Source organism: Opisthorchis viverrini (assembly GCF_000715545.1).
Source record: "Opisthorchis viverrini unplaced genomic scaffold opera_v5_199, whole genome shotgun sequence".
In the NCBI taxonomy this organism is placed as follows: Eukaryota; Metazoa; Platyhelminthes; class Trematoda; order Opisthorchiida; family Opisthorchiidae; genus Opisthorchis; species Opisthorchis viverrini.
The window spans coordinates 445,578-472,637 of NW_008751857.1; the positions used below are offsets into that span (position 1 = coordinate 445,578).

A 27,060-nucleotide genomic window follows, 5' to 3' on the forward strand; every position below is an offset into this window, starting at 1 on the left:
CCTCTACTTTCAGAAACAGTGCAATACTGAAAGATGTGAATATTATCCTCAATAAATTGATCTCGTCAAACGCGTCTCTACTTTATCTGAATTTCGTAACCCCCGTAAATATTCCACGGAGCTTTGTAAACCAGCAATAATGAATTCGCATATGCGATCATTTAACACGTGAATAAACAGAGGTAGCTGACTGATAATATTGAGAACTTTGAAGTTTCCTTCCAATTTGGTGGAACATTCTAGATATTTGGGCCAATTTGATATCAGGTGCGCTCAGTTTTCAGAAAATTTCTGTCAGGTGAATGTAGTGAAAAAAGACTGTATCTTCTTGAACCGCAGAACTTGAACAATAAACCAGTTGCTTTTGTTTCGGTACAACTAATCTCTGGTGTACCTCATTTTGTCTGAGCTACAGTAATCCATGAAATCAATGTTCGAATTCTTTCCATGGCTCATATGCACGCGTCACGTGACCATGAACCTCGCCTAGAATTTGGATTGTTCTTGCTCTATGGAGCATACGAATTTTGGCAGAGGCCAACTGTTCTCTACAGTGCTAGAAACTGAGTTTCACTGCGTCATTCTGCAAAGAGTGACATCTCCATAAAAAGCATGTGACTTTCAACTTTTGATAATTTTATTGGCTACCGCAGAGTCCGCTATGTAACATCAAAGTATGGATACAACACTCGTTCAAAAATTATTCGTTTAGGCTATCAGCTTATCTAAGGAATACGTAATTCAGACTGTTGTGGTATCCTTTGTGAATGATTCTAATACTCTAAATGTCCCGGAATTGATCAAGTAATGTTTGTGGAGCGTTACCACACATAAATGCGATGTATAGCTTCAGGATATTTTTATTTTAAGTACCCTGCTTTTCACAGCTTTTCTGGAACCATATTTCACCTTCCTGGCTCATCCGTTGATTTTCTCTGTACTCTATCTTTACCTCAGATATCGTTTCTGGAATATGATTATACCAAGTATTACAAATTACTTAAACGTAAGTTGAAATACCATTTTTTTGCCTCTGAGAAATTTGGAATAGTGAATTTGCTCTCATTATGCACCAGTGTTACCACAACTATATACAGCCATTAAAAGTGATCATCAGAAGAAACCACGCAGGTTCTCTAACATAATGCTGTTGAAATAAACGAGATAACTGTTTGCGTTTACAATCCTCAAGGCACGATTAATCAGTTGTGCGTTCACGAGAATGTTTTTTGTTGAGGTAATAGGGGAATTGGAAATGAGCATAGAACATAACATAGGTGTTTTTACCTCACATCAGATAGATTTAAGAAGTTTGGTAATCAGTACTGTAGTCAGTCTATCCACATGCCATAATCGTCCGTTCGGATCACTAATCCCATTACTGATAGTCGATTTATTGGCCTGACAAAGAATAACATCAGTCTGTAGTGCTGGGTACGGAAAGTTTAAAAGCCACTCTCCTGCAGATTACTCATTAACTCATTTAAAGCTGGCTGGCTTCGGTAGGGTAACTTTTATTTTAACCGTGAAAACAACCCCACTGGTTGACCGTGGGCTCCTCACAACTATTTGAACCATTTGCTTTAACCAAGCATGATGTACTTAAATCACTAATCCCAGTAGCAACAGGGGGATAACAATCCGTCCTGCAAGTTTTCAGCAGAGCTTGATTGACCATGGGCCGTTTAAGAGGTCTATCATCCAAAATAGTCCTTTCTCACGGTGAATCGCATACAGGTCTGAAATTCGTACATTTTTACAAAAAACATTCAGTCGTTTGTTATTGTGTTGATCCAAGTCCCAGATCTTCGATCAACCGTCCCAAAAACATCTACCATGTATTTTGCCACTTGTTACGTAATCTGGCAGCTGTCTCAAATCAGATTTGCTTGAAGCAATGACCGATGCAACGCTTGCACGCCCACACATCACATGAGTTAGAAATTTTGCAGGTCAAAACTATTCGCTTTCAACATCTCACATTTCACACCCAATGCACGTGACTTTTAAAAACCTGACTTGCAAGTCACTAAGGGTCAATCTTCTGCCTGCACGCATGTTTCTCACCTGATATTACAGGTTAAGCTGCATGTTGATGCATTTTACAAACCAGACAGCCTGTTACAATTACAATTAACGTAAACAGCATGCTCTGACCCTCCAGACTCCGCGTGAACTGATTTTACGACTTGGAAAGGATTCTAGTCATGGCGCAACCTCATTATACTGAATCAGAGTGGGCTGCCACTGTTGTTGGTCCAGTCTCCCTGGCCTGAATAGCACACAATTCATATTATTTGGTATTTCTACTTGCTTTTGGTCAAAATCGGAAATTGTATCCCTCAGCCATCTCCGCGACCCGAAACACATGTGATACAACTTGGTTGTCCCGTAAAGCAGAATGCATCGTTAGTTCTTTGTTCATCTTGCTCCGAAAAGCCCTCAGTTGCGACCAACCTTATTAGAATGCACTGCACATTTCCGGTTCCTCGAAGTGCTCATCATGGTGCCGTGTACATGGATACATACACACCGTTCGTCCCTGCTTCTTGTCGTTCGGCGTTGTGCGTACATGACTTTGTGCATCTCGTCAATTGACATTCAAGTATGGCACTTTTCTACCTAATTCATGCGATGAACACGAACACTTGCATTCACTGTGCTACAGTTGGTTTTTACACAAAGAAGGAAAACTCCTTGTTTCTGGAAATCAGATTAATATAAAAAGCCTTGGATTTGTTGATATAAGTGCCATATGCTGTTTCTTTCCTTCCGTGACCGACAATTAAAATTATTCCGTCTAAAACACGAGGAAAGTAGCACTTTTCACTAGGCTCCTGCATATACTTTGACAGCCTCCTTACAGTTTTTCCTTATTGTGACTTTTCAAGTAGGCGTAGTCCTCGAGTTTCCATCAGCCTTTTGTTTTGCCTGGGCACTTGATTATACCCAGTTGGCGAGGTACACTCACTTTCGAATAAAAGTTGTTCCTAACGATAGATTTCAACCGAATCTGCCTTTTGTGGAATTCTTTTTTGACTGAGTAAGTCACATAAAAATCTCAAAACGTATTTTCCTGCCTCGATAGTATACTTCTTATAAGGCTACAAGTTAGTGTATTCCTCACTCGTGTACAGGTTGCTGTTTGGTTTGGAGAACTACGACTACGTGATGAGCCTCAGGGACAGAGAAACAGTTAGTGCAGTGTTCAACCGCTTCTGGGAGCCAACATCAACATCATCATCCTCATCAGCGACAACCTCATAGGAAGTGTAATATCATCCCAATAGGCTACATGGACTAAAGTCAGTTTTCACAACTGGTTCTTCTTGCAACTTCCGGACGACACAATGGCCCTAAAATTGTTATGCAGAATACACTACTCATCTGAACACATTCAGTCGTACCCGAGATGATGTACAATGTTGGTTAGGATGACCCGGTGTTACGAAATCTACGCGTATTTACATGGGACTCTTAACAGGGTGCATACTTTGCCAGCGCAGTTTTTGTCACGGGTACTGAATGAATACCTTACCAACTGGTAGCTTGGATGAGTTTTAGATGGAAATTTAATGTTGCTCGATATTATATTATACCATTAAAGTGAAATAAAAATCGGTCGCTTTATGCGGATGCCACTTGGCAGCTACTCAGAACAGACAACTCGCCGGAGTGGAAAGAACGCTAATAACGGTATTTGACTGATACATTAGACAGATTCACGGACAAATTTATACACCAGCATAACAATCCAATCTCCAGAAGAAGCACTGAACCGAAACAGTTGTTAGGGCAAATCGAGTTTGTAAATTTGTGCCGTTACGCGAGGTTATTTATCTTCTAGATTGTATGTCAGTCATCTTAGCGGATGGCTATAGCGCCCGATCAACCCGAAAGATTTCGTGTCGTGATTTTAGAGTCTTGGTTACAAGCCTCTGCATTGTTACTCATTCTGCTTTGTTTTTAATGCCTTGTTATCATTCTTATTACTTACGAACTGTCATATTAGCTGAAGTTAAGTCAAATACGTATATCCAAACCGCGAATTTCGTGTACGCGCAACTAAATACCCAGAGATGAAACACGTATGATGTAGGACTTACCAAAATAGTGAAGCTTTGAGTATAAACTATCGCGAAAATTGAAAACATATTTGGACAATCACTAACGCGATAAGCTTTGCCAGTCTAAGCGACTACTTAGTGCAAGTCAGAGTAAAGAACAGGAGTATCGGAGTTTCAGGTTTAATACCTTCCAATAATCTGTGCATACCCTCTGGACAAAAATATATAGTAATCGCTGGAACCACGAAATAGGTAGCTAACCGTAACTCGAAAGAATTTCTCGCCAGTCCGCTTATTCTGTTCCATATTCTCAAAAGCTACTCAACCGGCAGCCAACTTTCTGGATACCTGATCATCCAATAAAACGTTGAGTCAGTATTGCATAATCCGCTGATGTACTATAGTGTAAAGATTTCCTGAGGAGATAAGTGTACAACTTGCTTGTGGAACCCATCCACCCTAGGTGGATTTCAGTCTTTTGGTACAGTATTGTAGTACGTAACAGTCACTGTTAAGCTAATCGACTGCATAACTAAGGAAGCATTCCAAACCCACCACCTTGCCTGCCAAGTGGGTCAGTACACGAAGTATTTGAGCTCAAGCTTGGCAACAGGCGGCAATTATTCACTGTTCAAGCGCTCTTGAGGACTCCTATTTGGTCTCTGACAATTTCACATGCACATAAAGATGGCTTATAACATATGGATGGATTTTTAGAAGGGTGCTTAGTGACCTCCAGGAAGGAGTGTACACACTCAATATATTTTTGTGGGAAATCCAAGTAGCTTGCTAATGATACAGCCACCAACTAGTAGCGATTGCCGAGAAAGAGGCTTTGATTCCAAATAAAATTACCAGATTTTGCTTTACGTCGACATAAATTTGTTTTGTTGCATAGAGACGGGTCTTCATCACCAAGATACAATTTGCACAGCACAACTCTATTGCTGAAATAATCAGCTAGGTCCCTTGATTCTGTGACAACGTGTCAACGTCAAAACAATGAAAGCTGTTCTCATTCGGTCCCCTGAAATAAGATTAAATCAGTTGACTAAATTAGAGTTTTGAAAAAGCGAACTGAAGGAGATTTACAGATTAAACGTATTTGAGGGATTGGGTAATGAATGAGAAATGCCACCTACGCAGCACCTTTTCTCTCAGATATAACTCCCTGTAGCTACTCTTTCTCCAATGAGACCCTGTAGCTGTGCACAATATCTCAAACCAGGTAGTAACTGCTCACACTCCTTACGGCTTACCTTTATATGGGTCTCAGATCGACTGCGAGTTGAATCAAGGTCTATCGGTCTGCTGTAAACCTAAAGGGTATGTACCAGCCAAAACCGGTTTCAGGAAATGGCTGTCTCGGCTGATTGATACACGTGCACAGTGAAAATTCGGAACCAGCTCATGACTCTCACCCATTTATCCGCGTCATATAAACCTAGAAAAAACCCTCTAAGCGATAAGGCATGAACAGAGTGGGAATTGAATTTGTTTACCTGACAGAGTTATTCCAATCCAAATGTTGAAGTATCATCCCAGTTGGAATTATGTTTACCAAACACTCATCGTATCTATTGCAGTGGTTATCTAACTATTCGGACGTTGGTTACTTCTAATCTGTTGTGATAAATTCCACAAATGTTTAGGTACCCAGCTGAAGCGATCCGGTTAGTGCGCCTGTAGTCTTTACCCGAGAGGGTGCTTCCTGGTTTTATTGGGAAGGCGACTAAAAAGCATCACGCATCCATCGTGCGAGGTTGTGGGTATGCAAAGGTTAACGACGATTCTGTTTTCGGTGTTTGCTTCTACACTAATCGTTGATAGGACTTTGAGTTGACCAACGCAACGAAGGCATGGTGGTTTTTTGTTTACAGGTCTTAACGAAAAACCCTGTAAACTGGAATAGATTACAGTTGTCTTTCTTTATCGTCTTGTGATGTTAGTTTTGATTTGAGCTTGCCTTATGGAGACTGCAGGGTTGCGCAGTTGTCAAGCGGAGGGGAGTCCATTATAAGCTGGTTTCTCGACGTCCAGCTAATGCATTGCCACTGTGAATGTTACTGAGACGCCGGATGACAAATTGTGTCAGTGCATTCTTTCCTCAAATCTGTTTTGTTATTTTGGACTGCTCTATTCACATTGAACTTCAGTTGAATATGTTCCGTCATGTAGTTGTTCTGCAATAGCATAAGCTACAGTAAACGTGAGTTCGGGGCACTTTAAAGTTGTCCTGCTAATCCCAGACTGACCAATCACGAATCCGAAGCTCCCTTTGATGATCTGATGGTTCTTGTATGGGCCTGAAAATTCAGCAGGATCTCAAACCTCATGCTTCCTACAGGTCTCACGGCAAGGGATGGCTCCTGAACAATGGTAATCGATTGTTTCAACTATTTATGTCGGCACAGGTTGTGTCACAGCTGGTGTACAATATTTTCTATCTCGCTGCCTTCAGGAAACTAGAGTACTTGACTCCGAAATGTCAAATACATTGGCTTGTTTACCCAAGCTGCTCATATGATCATTCCCCAGGCTCAGACGAAATGTTAAATAAGTGTTGCTGAGGTGGATTCAGTGCTTCTAATAGAGTCACACTCGAGCAGTGAGCGAAATGGGAAAACTTCTCAGGATGTTTCGGTTTTACCATCCCTGGTTTACCAAGTGACCGGCATTCTTGAAAGCTGTCTGCAGCCGAATCTTGCGCACTACAGATCCCCTGAAACAGTGAAACAGTTGAAAATGTCCATTATCATCGGTGTTGAACACTGATATCATGCTGTTGATGATGATGATAATCTTTATCATCCTAATCGACAGCAACCTTGGATGAAAACACTGTGGCCTTATGCCATTAAGGATCTGTCAGTCGCCATGAAAGAGCCTACGGAGATGCTGCTGGCACTTGCGTGAGGATGAATGGAACGTCCAAGCGGGGAAAGAGAAACGGAGGGTGTTTTCGCCTACTGTTTCTATTGTATGTAGCAAGGAATGTGACCGGGATAATGACACCACGCGACGATTATTGTGACATGAGATTGCTTGTGTGGAATTCATGATTATACACAGGCTGGGACACTGTCAGGCACCCAGAACGTGACAGGTGGACGATTATGTTTCTCCTAACCACAAGGCAGCGGTAGTCGACGTATGATCCTCACAGCAGTCTAGATTTTTTGAAACAAGTTGCCACACATGTTTCAGTCCTCAATCAGAAGGAGAGAGACTACTAGTCAGACCGCTGCCCATTGATCAACCTAGTATGAAGGCCTCTGAGAATGTCACAGGTACGCTTCCCAATATAACTGAATGGGCTATGGAGGTGCACATAAACTGTCCCACTGTGGTGAAATCCACTATTTTCGTGACGGTGGAAATTTCACTCAGCACCTTTATTTGGTGCCAGGTAATCCAAGTGTTTACTGCCTTTTGGATCTGGATTCCACGGTCTTCTTCAGCGGTATCAGGAGTCGTCTTGGGACAGGTGCGTGGCAAAAAACCGGTTATAACAAGACGTTGCGCCTCGAAGATGAACGCGTTGAATTATGAGCATTAAACACCGAGGATTGCTGAGCTATTTTGGTTCCACTGTGTATGTCAGAACAATAATCAACCAATAACCATAATCCGAGTAACCGAACTGCTTGGAGTCAATCGTTCTGGCTTCGAACTGAACTGGATGGATTGGGAACCTCGGTTTTCCTGACCTAACGAAAGTGACGTGAGCTGTTACTCCATGGACCGCACATGGCAACCGTACTCAACCTATTCTCTGAAGCTATTTGCTTGTGAATATGTTAAATGTATTCTGTCGGATTCAGGCACTCTGCAGATTAAGTTTCTAACTGATGCTAACATGGGACTCAACATATTCGAATCCTGGTCGTTATTCTCAAATAATCGAGGCACACAATGACACTGGTCCCTGCCTTATTTTTTTTTGTTTCACAATTAGCTTCACAATACATGAGTCAAAATTAACCTCGGGAAGCTCATTTATGGTTGCCAACTTCATCGAGCTCCGAATATTGCAGATCCCAGAAAAGATAAATTTGCAGTTCTCACCGTCGGCTACTTATTCATGTGTAACCAGAGCGCCAAGCGCAGTCATGCCCCATTACCAATCTTTGCTTGAAATTCTTTACATATTTTCAGTAAAAACCTTGCAAATTTCTGTCTCTTTTATCCAACAGAGTTGAGTTCATCTTGCAGTAGCCGACAACATCGTCATATTGAAGATCCCCCATTACTCAAAAGTCGAGAGTTCAGTAAATCGGCACTTGTACTGACTTCAGACGACCAAGACGGTGGAGGATTGTACCCACCAACTAAACTAGACTACCGTCCAAACTCACAGCAGGCCAAATATGCATGGGGAAGTTCAGTGCTAAATCTGTTGCGACTCAGATCAAGAACAGTTGAGCGAGGAGGCGAGATGATGGATAGCGAGCCGCAAGCGACTGCAGCCAAACGTACTTCATCAACCCATCTTGCAGATAATACGGTGAAGCGAAACAAAACCAAACATAGGCACAGTCGCTATGGAAAAAGTGACATGGCGTTTGAATCCAACAAAAAACAGGAAGAATTTTTCAAGCAACAGTTGTGTCACATCGAATCTCAAACAGAGTACCTATCAGGAACATTGAAATGCGAAGTGACTGGTATTTCCGGTCCATGTGACTATTTCAACAAGGATGAATTCAAGGTCACTCTCAAACATGGTCCACCAATTTTAGCGACGCTGTTCGAACTTAACGAGACAATACCAAACTACATTCCAGTCCATCGGAGCACTGTCAACTTGGCCGAAAAAGGTACTGTTGAGGAAAAGTGGGTCTTACATGGACGTGTAAACACTACTCCTCCGTCAAGTCAGGGACACAAAGATGATGTATACAAAGATCGCGTACTTATGCGAAACAGTTCCTGTTCAAACCAGACTTGGGACAATCCAGCCTACGTGTTTAGTCCTGCGATCGACAGCGTGTTCACTTTGAAGGTAAGTCCTGGGACGGGCTATGTTTCGTTTCCACATATTTACAAGTTTACAGGTGGCAAATAGTCTTCCGAATGTCTGGCTTAATCTGCTAATGTTTCCATTTTTGTTGTTGGGTTTGCCAACACACTGTCTCGTTGACTTCCGTGTTAAAAACAGGTCACTGTAACATGACATTTATTCTTTGTCCAGGAAGACAGTGGTGAATATAGCAACATCAGTAACACGCTTCTGTGTATGCGTATCACACAAACCGTCTGATTGTCACGTCTGAACAGATGAAAGTATCAAAGTTCCAGCAATGTGACTTGCCTATCCCACATCTCGTATGGGGCACTGAAGCATCAGTGACAGCACTGATCTTGCTGTCTCTGATGATGATGATCTCGTATGCCGAGTTAAAGGCTGTCCTGCGGTTTCGCTGTACTTACCCACCTGCTAGGTGTTTGAGTCCGGTAGCAACAAGTAAGCCTGAAACCTGCTGGACTAGTTTTGAGTGGTTGAGAATTTAGAATAACCTTACTTTCCATTTACGTGTTCAGGAAGTGGACTTTACTCTAGAAAGCTAGATCGAGTTGTGTTGAAACTAAACACGATAATAAGGAAGCCAAGCGAGCTCTGTGAAAGGTCTGAATCCATACACGATTTGTTCACGAGCCTGGTCTTCAGTCAACTAGGCCTTTGTGTGTGTGTAATACGTATCGTCCCTTGTCAGCAGCCGGATAGACCTTCTGAGCGGAGGCCTGATAATTTTGAAGTGGTTACTGGTTGCTCAGCTTCGTTTGCTACAAGAAGGTCGAAGTAGCTTGTAAGCTAGAGCTGGAATTCAAGTCATGAGATGACTTACAGTCAGAAAGGCACTGTGATGCCAAGCTTGAACGACATCCAATTGACCCATCCGACCTTAAACTATTTTCTTGTAAAGTAAAAAAGCTACATCTTTTTAAGAAATATATTCGTGGTCAACTGCATCCGTTCAGCTATGCTGTTTTTGAATGTAGACATTTAAGAGAGATACATTTTCAGGCCTTTCTATTTCGTTCATTCAAGATAATCGAGATCAAACGACTGGGGAAGAGCGAGTTGCTTCAACATCAGGCATTTGACCTGCTGGATTTGCTGAAACCCAAATGTTACGAAGTTTCGGTGAACTTGAAACATAGTGGCCGTGTTCGATTTAATTTTCTGGTCGAATGGAGGTAAGTTGAGCGATGCCACAAGGCACATCTGCTTTCCATATGAATTCGAGTGTAACAGTCTAGCACATGGTGCAGCCTCGGAGCACATGCTAGTTAACTATCACTTTCACCAGGTTGCCATGTCGGAGAGGCGGCTGACTGTGAATAACATGAGGCAGAAGCTTGTTTGACAGCAGCCTGTAAACAAGTTGGAGGGGTGAATTATTGTCACCCCAAGTGCTTATTTGGGTTAGTTACGTCATTCTAGAGTATCCAGGATGAGCCATCCTACCAGAACGCATGCTTTACACTAAGTTGGCTACGAGTGACGTGACAATTTACTGTAATTTTAGCGTGAATAAGTTTACTAAACACATATCAGTGTGGAAGAACGATAACCAAATTGTTATTTGCTTTCACCAAGCCTGGGTGTCGAACGCCATGCATCTGCCTCAAATCGCGATGCTCCTGAATTCGGAACTGACGCCTTCTAGAATCCTGTTGGACATCCCAACATTGAAAGTGCTTTAGTATGTTATGCCGTAGACGGAAGACCGAGTTGACTTCGACTTGATCAGGCAAGTAAGAATCAGTGATTCCCTTGCACTTCATCAAGGTGGATATGAGGGAGGATGAGTAGTGATGTTTCCATCTTACCTTGGAATTGGTTGGACACTCCAACTCAAATAATGACCTTTCCATAAGTTCACCTTTAATCAACCAAAATTTTTAGTTCGACTCTTGGTGCCACGGAATGTACACAGGCCACAATCTGCAACTCAAATCTTAGAGGTAAAATGGTATAGTTATAAACACTTTTACCCGTGATCAACATCAAGCTGATAAAACTCAAATAAGAGCGGATTTTTTTCACGCGACTTTCTTCGGTGAATTGTGATGTAGCTGAGAGCAAAAACATAAACCAAAGTACTACGTGGTTGGAATATTATCCTTTTCGTCACCAGCTGCATCAGCGTCTTTGTCCAATTCTTTATCAGTCTCTCTCGGGCGGTCGTTAGCATTGTTTATGGATGGTACGAATTTAGTCGGAAAATCAATACTGAAATAAAAAACAAAAATACAGTCACTGACTTGCGTATCTATTCTGCCAGAAAACAAGTAAAACAACCTCTAGGTCACCCTTTTATTCGAAACGTTTTATGCTGATCAAACCGTCATTTTTTCCAATATATCGACCAAAGTAAGGAGGGGAACATGATGTCACTCTCCCTCTTACAGTTCGGAAATCCACCGACAGCTGCTAACTGAACATAGCATGCTACATCTTTACACGTTGATAGGTTTTGCGTTTATTCATAAATTGTCCAGATATGAGTTAATGATATCCAGTCCATAGACCAAGGTGACCGATTATTGTTGCGCAACTTCGTCTTGGAACTTCTATGATTTACCACTAGGGGAGTCACCGAGAGACACTTCGTTTTTCCTTCTTGCTCACCTTAACGCATGTCGTTTCATATGTTAGCCCACTTGCAGACACAGACGACCTTAATTTCGTATACTACATGCCAACCCATCTTCGGAAGTCAAATTCTAATAGTGAATCAAAGCAAAAGTACCCCAGTATACGGCAGCAGCTCAACGCTCGAGACCGAAGCACATCCGCAGAGGTAAAATCCAGTGGAAGCAACCTACATTCTACTGAAGCGGGTCATGTGAACAAATCATGGCAAACGAGCCCGGGGGCAGACCAGACACCCTCTACATCCACAGACTCCTCGGTCGATGTGAGTCGAACCAGATCCTGCACGCTGCGAACTTCAGGTGAACGAATCCCAGCGTGGCAGCCACAACTCTCTCAGGCCCGATCAAGGGAGGTCACCATCGTTGGCTTACATCAAAATCACCACGGTGAACGACATTCTCATGACAAACCTAGGCTGAGACACTGGATCTCAATGCCAGTGAGTAAATAAACGTTAGAATGTGGCAAGACTGGTTCGCAGATCAATAAATAAGTATTTTAGGCTGTATCTTTAGAACTATGTACCCTCACTGCACGACTGATACAGGAATTTCTTCAGCGCCAATAGCGCGCACACCGTATTATGTGAGGCAGGTGACAAACTATCAATCACGGAGTAACCAGACCTTATGTGAAGCATTATCTCGTCTGTTTATAGGACAAAGTATACATACAAATTTCCTCACAAGTTCCATTTCAATACATAAAGTGGGTATAAGTTCGCAACTATCGTTTTAAATTGACCCCCATGATACTTTCAGGATTACCCGCATTAATCACAATGATCGCACCAAAACCTACGGAAGCGTTCCGTAGGTTATGTTTCGATGCGCATTCGAACTCTACTTTGTATGATGTAATTGCAAGAATAGAACAATTGAAAGTTTTATCTCAGCTTGGTTCTGGTTCATACAGTTGACCCGCGAGGCTCTTTAGAATTTTTCGTGTTAAACTTTATTTCCAAAAACAAACTCGAACTTTTTTACCTCGCTTATAATTAGCGCAGAGCTCATCTGCCAGGATTTTCTTTGTGTTTAGAAATCACCGTGTTTGACGTTCGGTAGTATTAGCGCTAATGGATGAGTGACTCACGAAGATTCAATCCGACCAGGATAACTGGGCTGAGTGAATTGTTCATTACATCAACTTAATCACGGACAGATTTTCGTTACGATGGCGCGAAGACTTTTTGTAAGTCCTTATATGTGGGACCGCTTATCACTGGTCAACACATCTCGCAGACTGTTCCAAGGCTGTGGGAATATTCAAGCTGTTGCGCGGATCTCACAAGACCTCTGTCTAAAAGACCCGTAAAAGACAGCCGAGCAAGGTCATGAGTTCGGATGAAATTGTTGCATTGTTGCATCGTCTGACGATAGCGAAGACAGCGCATGATCGATGAGGTCGTGGCACAGAAAGGGGACACCTTGCAAAGGAGCATGATCTCACGTGCATATAGTTCAGTTTACTACCCAAAAATCTACTCTAATATACATATCTAAACGCTAGTTTTGCTTCTCAGTTGTTACAAATCACTGAACAATATTAGTACCCTTTCGTCAGCTGATCATAGGCCCTTACTTAAACTAAGTAAAGCTCAAGAAAGGTCAGTGAGTCGAGGAGGTTCGAAGTTGTTACAAATCACTGAACAATATTAGTAACCTTTCGTCAGCTGATCGAAGGCTCTTACTTAAACTAAGTAAAGCTCAAGAATGGTCAGTGAGTCTAGGAGGTTCGACAATTCAGGCAGTTCACAGGCGATTGAATTGAAACTTTGAGAAACAGTTTACGTTACAGTTTGTGTACGGAAAGCTGGGAATTTCCAGCTTGAATATTTCGCACTTGGAAAATTCTGCCATCAAATAGAGCGACTCCTCTTGAGAGTACCACCTTGAGAAAGGAGATGTGGATGACCGACAACTAGCGTGTTCTCTGTCTTGCAAGATCCTATGCATGATCACATATTATATTTCCAAGGACTGAATTTTGATGTCACCGAGCACTTTTTGTTTCCTAGTAGCTTGTTATCCAAAAGGCATCTGATTTGTGTTATGTCTGTCGCTTTTTATCGATTGCGGAAATCACGCGACTAAATTTGCATGTTTTGCAGGACCTCGAGGAAAAGAATTTGGAGGAGCCTCGTCAGAAGCCTAGACTGCGGGGTCCTAGAAACTCCGTCATAAATGACACGCTGGATACCGGGTTTTTATTGAATGAGGAATCAGATCTTGATGCAGTAGTGTCACAAGCACAAATCGTGGTTCTGGAACCAGTGAGTGATATTTTTTACGCTAGATTTTTCAGCTTCACTGAGTGTGTCTTTATTTTTATTTAGGTCAGATCACTTTCAACTACCCAGGCCCACGATAGCTGGTTAGGTATGTTTGCCGCAGATGTGACTCAAACCAACTACTTGCTCTGAGCCAATAAATGAGAATCCTAGATAACTGAGTATCTCAACAGCTACTAACTAGTGACACCACACAATCTATTGTGACCCGTAAATAAAAGAATTGCATAGAATTTGAGCCGAGTTGACTTTGCTACCCTGAACAAAACGGAAATATAAGTCTCTAGAGTTCCGAGAAGCCGGTGTATGCAATATTCCTGAAGTTGATAGAGACATTCTAAAAGTGCTTCAATCCTATTTGACCAACCTTTCAAACGAAACGATCACGACACATGACATCTGGGGCACTTCTACATGACTTCCATTCCACAATACCCAATAATTCGCTGCTGGTTAGTACTACCACTCTTACTGTGTTACGATGACCTACTTGAGTTGGTCACTGAATAACTCCACACATAGTGAACTACTGAATCGACTAACATATGATTCATTTTACTTTCAGTCAATAACTTCCGACATAGTGTTACATCTGCCCAAAACCAATACTGCCCGGACAAGTGAAACTCAAGCAAAACCCGCGATATCTGAGAGATTCCAAAAAATTTACTATAAGCTGAGCCTTCTGCAAAATCCTCATTCGGCTTTTCCTCGTTTGTTGCAGGTAAGTTGGTTTCAACAAGTGACGGAATATAATATACCAACACGACCTTAAATGGATGACAGCAACTTCAACAGCAGAAAGCCCCATCGCGCAGCTGTTACACATGGTTCACTGATTTGTTCTCTTTGTGTAAAACAAACCACCGAGATGAAGCTCACATCTTTTCTTTCTGAGCGCCGTAGTCAGCGAAACTGCATAACGGTATGATCGCACCGTCAACTAGGTTTAGCTCACTCAGGCTCAACAGTGCTCAGACGTTCGCAGTGAAATAACAGAAGGCTATTATAGACAACAACAAAAACAAGAAAGCCCAAATTCGCTAGATCACCCGAAAAGCAAATCATTTGACTGCTAGGTCAAATTGTATCTGACCGGCACTCACAAATCAAACAATGAGAACCCATGATGGTGAAAAGCGTGTATTCGTGTTGGATAAAATGAAAATACTGAACCCGGTTGCACAAACTCTGTAAGATCGTTCACAATGATAAGCGTGGTTGGTGGCGGCACTATGAATTGGGTGTGTACTTTGTTTTCGTCATCGTTTGTGTAGTCCCGCAAACTCTTGATGGAATGATAAAATGGCCCCATGACGACGATAAGTTCCAAGATGATAATAAGGACAATCGGGTATGCTTACTCAGACATTCAGCACAGTCGAAGTATTTTGGTTAGGATATAAGGGTACTGTTTTTGTGAGCATGGTGACTGATTAGGATGAGTTTTTCACCGCATACCCGGAATCCACGAATGTAACGGCGTTTTTGTTTTTCATATCTTCACATGGCTTAGCTTCATCTGATGAAATGTATTCTCTTTGTGCGTTGCCTGTGATGCATATGCTGGACGTAGGGGTGATTAACCGTCACATAAAAAGTGAGCTGGATATGTGAGTTGCGTTCAGACACAGTATATTGTCTTTGTTCCCTCCGGCAGTGCAGTACAGGCTATCCAGACGGTAAGTTAATTTGGAACATTAGAAGCATTTCGTAGAGAAAGACTGGATTTGGGGCGACAAGTCGTGAAAATTGGGGATGTGTTGTCGAACAAAACATTCAGTCGTTTGGCTGAACTACGAATCAACGTTCGTAGATAACAAACTAAACAGATTTTATTACTGACCAGTGAATACGCATTGCCCGCAAACAGAACTGAGCGGTGCCCTCTGTTATGTAAGTCTCACTAACCTCTTCAGTAAAAGCCTATGTTTAGGTGATGATATAAACAGCTTAGCTCTGCCTTGTGAGTGACCATGAGGAAAGGATTGAATGAAATAATATGATTGCAGAGGACTTGTTTTTCAGTGTTTGAAATGTACGTTTTTGTGGCGTGCGTCAGAGCAAATGGAACTATATATAGTTTGATGTGAAACGAAGCTGAAATCGAATATAAAGGACAAGTCTTTACGTCTTGCGCAAGAAGGACATTTCTATGAGCCGATATTGATGAAAATTGCTTCGAACTCTATCGGATGGGCACAACTCTGATGGATCAAAAGAATGAAACGACCTCTTACTTGAACTCCTCAGATAACCAGGTTCCTTCCTCGTTTGACCAATGTGCAAAACAGCTCGGCACACATTTCATCATGTATACAGATTCCGGGATTACACGATGGGACAGGACATAACCGTTATTCAAGTCCGACTGTGCGAATGCACGGATAAGACATTACCTGACTGAAATGGCACCTGTATCCTCCGGTCTCCCTTCAACCTTATGAAGCTATAGCTTTTCAGGTAGTGTTTTCTGCAACACGAGTATGCAGCACCGATNAGTTTGATGTGAAACGAAGCTGAAATCGAATATAAAGGACAAGTCTTTACATCGTGCGCAAGAAGGACATTTCTAAGAGCCGATATTGATGAAAATTGTTTCGAACTCTATCGGATGTGCACAACTTCGAGTAAGGTAGATGGATCAAAAGAATGAAACGAGGTCTTACTTGAACTCCTCAGATAACCAGGTTCCTTCCTTGTTTGACGAATGTGCTAAACAGCTCGGCACACATTTCATCATGCCAAGGCTCGTATACAGATTCCGGGATTACACGATGGGACATAACGAAATTGCCATTCAAGTCTGACTGTGCGAATGCACGGATAAGACTTACCTGGCTAAAATGGCACCTGCAACTTACGGTCTCCCTTCAACCTTATGAAGCTATAACTTTCCAGGTAGTGTTTTCTGCAACACGAGTATGCACATAACGAAACATTCAAGTCTGACTGTGCGAATGCACGGATAAGACTTACCTGGCTAAAATGGCACCTGCAACTTACGGTCTCCCTTCAATCAAATGAAGCTATAACTTTCCAGGTAGTGTTTTCTGCAACACGAGTATGCAGCACCGATCCGTTCTGTCAACGAAGATGCACGATGCTCTCGGTGTGAACATTAACAGGCTTGTGCCACTCACAGAGTACATCATGCATCAACGTGAGTGTCGAATCAATTAGGCATCCAGACATCTGTTTGCTTTCATAAGTTTGAAAAGTATGGAGAGAACAATACTGCTGAGATATTATTCTTGTCAGTGACCAAACGTTTAACGCAAATTAAACTAGGTAGGATAATGATAAGCAGTCACAATAAGTTTGTCAATTAGGTTGCACATAAAGTAACCTGGTCAATACTGAGACGAACACCTGAGTCTATCTGATAGCATAGCACTGGTTTCGACAGATCGATCAATAATGTCTTGAGAAATTCCGCAGTTATTGAATGCCTTTGTCTCGCAATGGCCTGAAAGGATGAGTTAATTTCAGAATTATAGGTGGATAAAATGAACTGCTTTAGCTGTTAAGACTAAATCACTGTGCACCTCAAGATTTGGTGCGCAAATTTGTTTGGGAAAGTGTCCTCTGGCCAGCATCTCAAACTTTCTATCAGTTATACTGGTGTAGGTAAAACCTAGGTTTTAGATGACTCGGTAGCCACAGCTGCTAGTGGAGACGACTGAATATTAGCTTTGAGTGCTTAGCGTTCCAGCTGAAATATGTATTTATTTTATGTCAGTTGCATTTGCCAGGCCCAGTATCATCTGCAAAAGCATCATACTTGAGGACGGCATGTCAATAGCTCTAGGTAGGTGATTTTAAACAGCCCGCTTGCCTCATCAGGTTTGCAGACCGGTCCGGACGCGTGAACTAAGGTTCGTGCAATGGGCAACATCTGGTAAAAGGAAAGTAATGTCCAGTCCTTGTAGGTTTATATTGCATTAAATGTATGATTGAGCCACCAGGGTCCCCTTAAAATGGAAAGTGAGAAATTTGGTGTTGTGTTCGAACCCAAAAACAAACTGAATATGTTGGCGCAAGTAATGATAAACATGCATTAGGTTTTAATCAGTCTTCTGTTCTTGGCGCTGATTAAAATGCCATGCAGCTATTGTCTGAACATCTAAAACGACAGATTCAGCCGGATTTATTTAATTCTCTTGTCAAAACCAAATTCGTGCGCTAACGAGAGTATGTTTGGAATCATCCAAATATTGTTTTTCTAAAAGGGAACAGTTTGAATTTCGGTCTTTGCAGTTTACTATTGTCTGTTCATAAAGGCGTCTGTCAGCTTTGGTTCAAGAAGCTATCACAGCGTTGATAGCTGGTACTACTAAAATAAATTCCTGGTACACAAATAATGCTGGCATTAAGGTTTTCAGGTGGCGAGAGTTAATTGTGAATAGTCCACTGGGAAAACGTACAAAATCTATCGTTTCCGTGAGAGGATCTAGGCAACCATAGGTTCCATATCAAGTGAGCACACCATTCAATCTGATTTCCAGATTCAGTAAAATTTTGCAGGTATTAATCAAATAACGCCTTGCGAAGATTTCTTTCACACGCTTAAGATGTACTAGAAGCAGTTTCGGTAAGTGATAACAGATAGTCACTTACAGCCAAAATAAACGTTGACTCGACTGGGTTTTATACCCATTATGAAAAGACGGTTAGTTAAACAAAAACAGATGTTAAAAATGATCCATATCTGCTCCTTTGCTAATTTTATTATTAGAGAGCCACTCGTGATCTTTTTGAGGGGTGCACTCTTGGTGGATAAATATAAGGTTTCCGACAGACAGTTGTAAAACCGAACGTTCTTCATGTACTTACGATTAATGAAATTATAAAAAGTAGAGCTATTTCCCAATACTAACTGCCATAAGTGGTAAGACTTTGATTATAAGCTGCTTGTTTTCATAAGCGGGCCTACAATCTGCAAAACGTTTGAGGAATTAGAGTATAACGTTTACCGCCTACAACTGAGGTGATGTATAGTGACACGTAATCTTGCAGTGTTAAAGGTATCAAGTGATCAGGGAACTTATGCTTTGTGTGGCGGCTGATTTTCTTGAACTTTTGAGGTGCGCCAATAAGAGTTGTTGGCGGCTAACGGCGTCAATAATCAGCTGTTTGCAGTGATCTGTGTGATATTAGTAATGCGTTACTTTGGACATCAAACAGTTGGTGCTTCAAAGTGAAAAATTGGTGTTATCTTTCAGAAGGTTCAAGAAAGTCGTATCAAGTCCCTCCCTCAGTCTCCTTAAAAGAGAAGAATTACAGGCAAAATGAAATAGAGGTTTTAGCTCCGATGAGTTCTATGAACAAATTGAAAATGGTACCACGTGACTGGTTGTTTTTGTTCCCCCCGTCCCCCTAAAATAACCACAGGCCATTACCGACTATTTTCGTTTATCCGAAGTCCTTCCTGGGAATCATCTCTCATACGGAACTTCAACGCTTCTAGATTACCACTAAACATTATTCAAAAACTTACGTCTTCTTTATGCAATGCTAATGCGCTGTCGTGTCTCACGGCTCAACAAAATTCCAACAAGGAATAAGATGCAGTAACGGTATCCGATTCATTGGACAGACTAAACTAAGCAAACTTTCCAAACCCGTTGAACATCCGTCCATCTCTGCTGAAACAGTCGCTTAAGAAGCTACACATAATCCTCTGCTGCAGGAGGTTATTGAAGATTTACGAAATGGATGACCAATAAAAATCAACATCGAATATCAACAGCCGCTCAGATTTTACGCAGACCTCTTTGGCCATGTCCTTCCACGTTTCAGGACTAGAAGATGGACCTAATTAGGTGGCATGTCCAATGTCTCCCTAAGTCATCGTGAGACTTAGTGTCGTCGTGCGGGTCTCTATCTTTCCGGTACAGGTTAGCAAAACTGCTTCAGTAATGACAGATCAGAATACATACCTAACCCACAAGGTCACCACTAACAGCGTTAATCACGCTATTTGGGTAACTGGACTGAGGTTATGGATGCGTGCAGTGTCTCCACTTTATCCAACACGCATAACGGCTTCCCATCTATATGGGCTAACATCCAGTGGTATTGTGAGTAACGACCAGAAACACATCGAACGAGAAGTTAAACGTAAAACTTAAATGAAGTCCTCTAGCCACATTACATCAACACATTAACCATATTACATAGAGATGTATTAATGGGCTTCCTAGCAAACTATGCTTCGCTGTTTACGGCGAAATCCTGTGATCTCTGGTTGCTTGTGAGTGAGGTCTATTCACAACGTGCGATGGAAGAAGTAAGTAAATGTTCATGATTTAAACCACCACCTGAAAATACAAATAGCACAACAACATAAGCATGCGAAAGTTGATATGTTATTTGACGTCCCTATTCAGCCATTTCCAAAGTCCCATTCAGTTCCAGTGCAATAAGTTTCTAGATAGGCTTGGGTAAGGAATTAGTCTCCTGGAATTTACACCCACCATTCATGAAACTAGTTCGTTGGCACAATTAGAATTAGGCCAGATGGGTCAGCTTATTTGCGGGCCACTTGTAGCTTCACTCCACGACTCAATCAACCCAACAGTCACCGTTACATTATACAACATGCTCTATCCAGAGCGATCAGCTTGTGTTGATTCCCTGGTTCTCCTTTCAATGACAAAGATTGCCTTAGTGCCGAAAACATCACCTCCAATTAAAGCTTGGTGTCTGGCCGTTCATCTTTTTTTGGTTCCAGGAGGAAACGAACTCAAACCCATCTTGCTGCGTATTTAACTTCAACACTTGATTGTTTGTCGAGTGGACAGACTTGCTTTCGGATAAAGTTCAGGATCATGTATTGAGTTTCAAACATGGCCAAAGTTGAAACACAACTTCGCAACATCTACCGCACAGATACATCCGTGACATCATGAGAAATCTCATTTTGCCTTGGAAATCCTAACAACATGACAAATAACCAGATTGCATGAGTGACACGTTACCAATTGATGACTGAGTTGAATTATGGCATCTACCGCACAGATACATCCGTGACTTCATGAGAAATCTCATTTTGCCTTGGAAACCTAACATGACAAATAACCAGATTGCATGGGTGACATGTTACCAATTGATGACTGAGTTGAATTATGCGGACAGTTAATTCTCGGTAATGTAACCTTCGAGGTGACCGCATCGTTTTCAGCTACCTATCTGGAATAAACATTTATTACACTGGCCTTCTGACAGAACAGCTGTAAATCATTATGAGCAGACTAGTAGCCATAGTTGACAAATACTTTCATTTTGAGCCACTTGCCGCTCACACCAACTATGATCAGGACATATGCTTTGATGTTAATAATTTATTATGGTAGAGTTAAGGTGTTAGAATAAGAGTATGACTTTCCCCTATGAGCCTTCGAGTATAACGATGACGGTTATCATCCACAAACTCGGCTTAGTAGTAAACTATAGGTGCACTGCCAGGGTATACAAAACAATTTACGGGGACTGTAGAATTGCGTTTGAATGAAAGTAAGGTTCTTTTCCCCTAGTTTAAAACAATTTAGTGCACATACATTCATTATGGGAAGAGCTTGTGCAGACGGCTGAGTTTGGTTATGCTGGCATGCAACAGCCAACTGGTCGCATGTCCCCACATCTATGTGTGAATATAGCATATTCATCACAAACGCACGTGCGTATTTTCACCTGTTTTCACTTTTGCAAAAGCGTCCAGTTTACTTCTGGGTGTATGGACGCGAATTCACCGGTGTCACCACCAAAACTATACCTCGAGAATGCACCTTTCACACTGCATGAGTCACTCATTAATTACTGAGTTTCGCTGTGAGTTCAGTTCATGCAATCGAAGCTCCAACAACCTATCGATTCCCGTTTGCTTCAGTTTGATACGAAGGCTATCCACTTACTGGTCATGTATTACTAGTGCTTGCTACATGCCACTTTCTCCGACAACATAAACATCACTGTGGTGGATCCAACAGGATCAGGTGCCAACAGCTCGAAGCCAAAATCTCCGGATCAACAAATAGTTGTGGTCAGTGGAAACGGTATCAGAAATCAAGGCACGTAACGGTTGTCAAAAAATCCACATTCCCTACCGCATAACACGCGACGGTGCTCCTATCCGTAGCTTTTCTTCCTCAATGCGTCGATGATCAGCTAATTTGGTTGGTTATGTTATCAAGCTTTATCGTTTGTCATGAACCTGTTCTGTACGATTCTGCGTTAATAAGCTGAGGAATTTGCATTATTTTTTGTTTCTATGTCCCATTCTGCTTAAGAAAATCCACCCTCGAACTAAGAAATCTCAGCTCATTTCCCAGGAATGTTCTCTATTCAAGGAGACCAAAACATGTATATGGTTATTTCCCTTTGAACAGACAATCTGAGAAGTGCACTGTTGAAAGCATAGAAAAATGCTATCCATAAAAAACAAATCCGTGTCACTTTATGCAATACGTATGTATATGTGCACATTCCATGTTCCGGTCTTCTTCAGTACAGGACTTTTGGCAGAGAGTCATGGAAGTTTTCCTCTGTTAGTATCTGCAACGTGGCACGTTTGAAGGCAGCAGTCCTAGCGAAGTTATGTCAACAACGTCCTCAATCTAAGGGTGCACCCTCTTGGCACAATAGATATTGTCAGCTCTCAAATGAAATTTCCTATTTGTGAAAACTAATTTTTTTTCTCTGTCAATTTTTTGTTCACAACATAGCGGTTGAAGTCGGAACTGAGAAATCTCGAAACCGTAATTGAGCAGACATCTTTAAAAACGCCCACAAAAGTCAAGGATAAGGTGTCAAAAGATTTTCGATGGACGGACAAATTTCAAGCCAGTCGAACAAAGCCTGTCCCCGTAATCTCCACACCAGAAAGCTGCGAAATTGGAAAGGTTGATACTTTGACACAGCTGTGGGAGTCGTTTGCATTCTTAGACGAAAAGAAGGACGGCAGAAGGAAATCCAATGAAACCAGTTCTATCTCGTCCATAACTCCCTCTAAAGAGGATTCCACCGTTGTGAAAACTACCTTGTCTGGAAGCCTATCTAGTGGCTGTCCAGAGCTGGATAATGTCATCGATTGGCATCTCAACTATGTGGACCACCTGCTAAGTCGTCTTGGTACACCAAACTACTCCCACGAAAGCATGCGAGTCGTGGAGAACTCGTTTACTGCTTTCGTCAATGCGTCACAGATGGGATTGCGCAAACCTCTCAATCTGGCTCGCACACCCATTCACGCATATTTTAGTGGTCTTGCTCTGGCTGGACAAGTAAGTAATTTCTTCTGCTGCCTCATCACGGTCAATCTCCATGCCCCAAGAACGTGTTTCTGGTAGACCAGAAGGGGCTGTTATCATGTTCGTATCACCGCATCAAGTTTTTTCTAGAATGTGGGTGGTCGAGATTGAGTGAGTGACATATATTATTGAGAGATATTCACTGGGTTTCAGGAGTTGGTTGATACAGGATGAGATAAACTCCTCTTTTGTGGTGTTGGTCAGCCGAATCGGTCAGAGGTATGCCCGTGGATTAGCCGGAATAGCATCGAAGAGTTTTCCCCTGGTGCATACTATTCAGATATAAAGTTGATGAAAACACTTCGACAATATATGTTTACACCAAGAGTCCAACGGAAAAGACAAACTATTTCGGTCAAACGTTTTTGTGCTGAAAACAGGCGTAATGTGAATCTCGATTTGGGTCATCTCGACTCTCGTTTTATCCGCAAGACCAATTAGCCGAAGCTTTGTGTGAACCGACTTTTACGTTCGATGTGATAACTAACTGCAACACAGCAACATGTTATAAAATAGTGCATCAATTTTCGGAGTCATCCAGTACCTAGTTGCCTGCTACGTGCTCGACCAGATGGGCATTTCAGGCCAAAGATCAATGGTTGTTGATGCTTTGAGATGGTACTTAATCAGCTCCGATCGCACCTCATTAGAGACGGTCATTGCAGCCACAAGTGAATCAATAAAGCAACGTGAATTAGACCGATCATTTTCTGTTGAACAGTTGAGGGACCTTTGAGTCCACTTTGAGAGTGTCAGCACCTGAGTCGCTGCATATGTCCTCTTATTTTTCAAGAAGCTAACTGAACAACCAAAATAAGGATAGGACCGAAATTGGGTGCTTTTACGCGATTGCTCGATTATTTATGGCCTCACAGATGAGTTGGAAATCCCTTCATTGACTAACCGGTTTTAGGAAAGTGAAGGCCTGAGTTTGGTACCAAGACATCTGGGTCAGAATTTCAGTCAGTTTCGTATTGTGACTACCGTGCTTTTCATCATTCGTGAATCGGTCAAACTTTCCACACGCAAGAAAACAAAAATCCTACAGAACACGTTTGTTAGCTGATCACCAAAAGTAATGTGTGGTGAATTCGTGAAAAAACAGTTTGGGAAAAATGACATGGCACAAACCTTACCTTCTGAGCGGTGGCTTCACAGGACCATGACTTCTGGGAAATGGTCTATCTTAGAGGTGGTCACTCATAGAGGCGGTTGCTCTGCTCTGTGTATTCCATTCACATCGGGGATATGAGAAATTTACCGGAATGTTTGTAGCCCTGTTGCTTTCATTCGCGGTTGATCAGGTGACCGCTGATTTGTTCGCGGAGCTTAAAATTCAGCAGGCAAACGTTTCGTAACTATTCGATGTGACATCATCAGTGCGAAGAAAAACAATCCGAAACGAACCAGTGGGATTTAGGGAAGGCGTTTCCCCTCCAACCATTTACAGATATAGATATCAGCTAGACTTTGACAACTATATAAATTCAAGCAGTTAAGGGGGATTACCCATCCGACTACGCACGGAAGTTGTCACCTCTGTTGATGACGAAACATCTACAATCTAACTGTGAAGCTTGGCTTACAAATCGGCGGCCACCAGATCAACCGTCTATCTTGAGTGCGGACCCAAGCACGCAAAATGCAGTTACAAGGAAAGCCCTCTGATCAGACATGAACCCCTGGTAGCCCGATTAGCTGGCGAATGCCCTATCGACATAGCTACCGCGGATACCGTCGCACATCTCACACGTTCACTACCGTTCTCATTAATTCGTCGTTCTTCTGCCTAATGGATCAATAGTTAATGTCTATTCTAAGTCTATTCAAAGTTCAACGAGGTTTCGCACGGCTTACCACACAATATTGGTCGAGGTTAGCTATAAATAGTCAAAACTGGCCTAAAAACACACATTGTAACCTGAAAATCTGGTCAAACTAAAACAATGTGGGATACCCTGAAAACTTAAGTTGAGACTGAGGAAGCAATCCTGCTCATCAGTTGCATTGATCTGTTCAGCAGGTGCCACGTCCATATTTTTTCAAGCTTTTGCGGGTTTACCGTAACGATGGAACCAGCAGATATTACCATAAGACGAGCATGGCCATATGTAGGACGATAGTCCTTCATTCACGAATAACAAATAATTAGTTAGTATGGCCAGGCTCTGCATTCAAAGCTGGATCATGTTAGTTTATTATTGAGTCTGTAGTCGAGGGTGTAAGTAACTGCATTGAATAGGATGAAATCCTTGATTAAATCCTTGATTGTGTGACTGAGCCACACCTTATTCAGACAGGAATTTTGTTGGCCGTGGTTATGTAGTTGATGGACAAACTATCCTCTGAGGCCTACAGACAAATACGCTCGTATTTGACTACATATTTATCACTCAATTTCAACTGATACAGGATATCTCCAGTCGAAATGCCAGGTCGTAGGATCATTTTAACAAACAGCAAGCCTAGTCCTTTAGGGGTAGTTAAGTACTCCCACTGAGGGCTCTCTTTAGCGGTTGTCAGCTCTGCAAAAGTAACTTGGTTTTCAGGTTGGTGTACAAGAGACAGTATGCAGCACGTTGTAGACTCTTCTCGACTATTTAGCTACCACAAAAAGGAAGAAGGCCTTTGCTGTGGAGTTATTTATTATAAAATGCCAACTGACTAGCTACAGAATATTGGACAGGGAAGCAAAACTCTCATTTGCATCTTACTTACAAAAACGGAATATCCATCTTTTCTTGAACACATCTTCCTGAACTTTCCTGGATATTCATTCACTGTTGCCGAAATTCAAGCAAATGCTACAAAGTGACTCCAAAAATTCTGCAACGCATCTCCCTTTTCAAGAGACGCAAAGCGAAGTTCACTACTTGCATGCCTCCCCCATCAGCAGTATCACCGTTACACCATCACACTGGTTTGATACCTGTCCTTGTTAGCTAAAGCTTTTCCTAGTATTTCGTGGTGGGGACGACTTAATACACTGGCAGTCTACTGTAACTGATGCAGCAGTCTAGGCAATTAATTATCTGAACCATTACAATCATTTAGTTTGTCTAGGATGGCCCGTATTATGAAGAATCTCATTCTGAAAGAGTCAAGTTAGCAGTAAATCCATTGTGTACATCCGAACACCAAAAAAAAGCTACCGATATGATTTTAGAGACAGCTCGGGTGGATGCCATAATCATACCGGATAAAAGTTGGGATGCCGGATTGATAGAAAGAATAACACTACCCCTCAGCCAGAATGAATGTAACATCTAGGGCAGAATCTTCAGGTAGACACATATGATTCTAACCACGCAGGTTGATTGTATGCTATTTTGAGAGCTACGTAACGGTAACGCCATTTCAAGCGTTAGAATTACCACATTGTCCAAAAGTCTAAGACTAACGATGGTCTTCACAAAAAGCACGAGACCGGTCGGTGTCCACTGAAACTAATTATACTGCTCGACAACCCACCGCTAGATGAAGTTGTAGTGGTTAGACGTTGGCAAAGGGTGAAACCGGTTTAGTTAATCTGTATCAGATTTCAAGTCGATAGCGGGACAACTTCCACAAAGTGCTGACGACTTCTGCAATTTTGAGATCCCTTCGATTTTCTTCTCGTGGATTACGCTACAGGAAGGTTGTTCTTTCCTGGAGCTTTCCCGTGATGCTGAGGAATTTTCGAGGGAAAGAGGGCATGCTATAATTTTTTGGGACTTGTACCATTTA

At 42.0% G+C, this 27,060-nt stretch overlaps 1 protein-coding gene across 1 annotated transcript in view; it reads left to right on the forward strand.

Moving 5' to 3' along the window:
• Positions 1-957: 957 nt before the first annotated feature.
• T265_14473 (hypothetical protein) overlaps positions 958-27,060 on the forward strand; it is a gene marked incomplete at both ends in the record, with an annotated part of 45,728 nt that continues 19,625 nt past the window's right edge. Inside the window, 7 exons of the mRNA XM_009173803.1 lie at positions 958-1,006; positions 8,264-9,072; positions 10,120-10,268; positions 11,734-12,172; positions 13,844-14,005; positions 14,589-14,747; positions 22,750-23,307. Of these exons, the coding sequence (XP_009172067.1) occupies positions 958-1,006; positions 8,264-9,072; positions 10,120-10,268; positions 11,734-12,172; positions 13,844-14,005; positions 14,589-14,747; positions 22,750-23,307 (2,325 nt within the window). The remainder of the gene's footprint in view (positions 1,007-8,263; positions 9,073-10,119; positions 10,269-11,733; positions 12,173-13,843; positions 14,006-14,588; positions 14,748-22,749; positions 23,308-27,060) is intronic.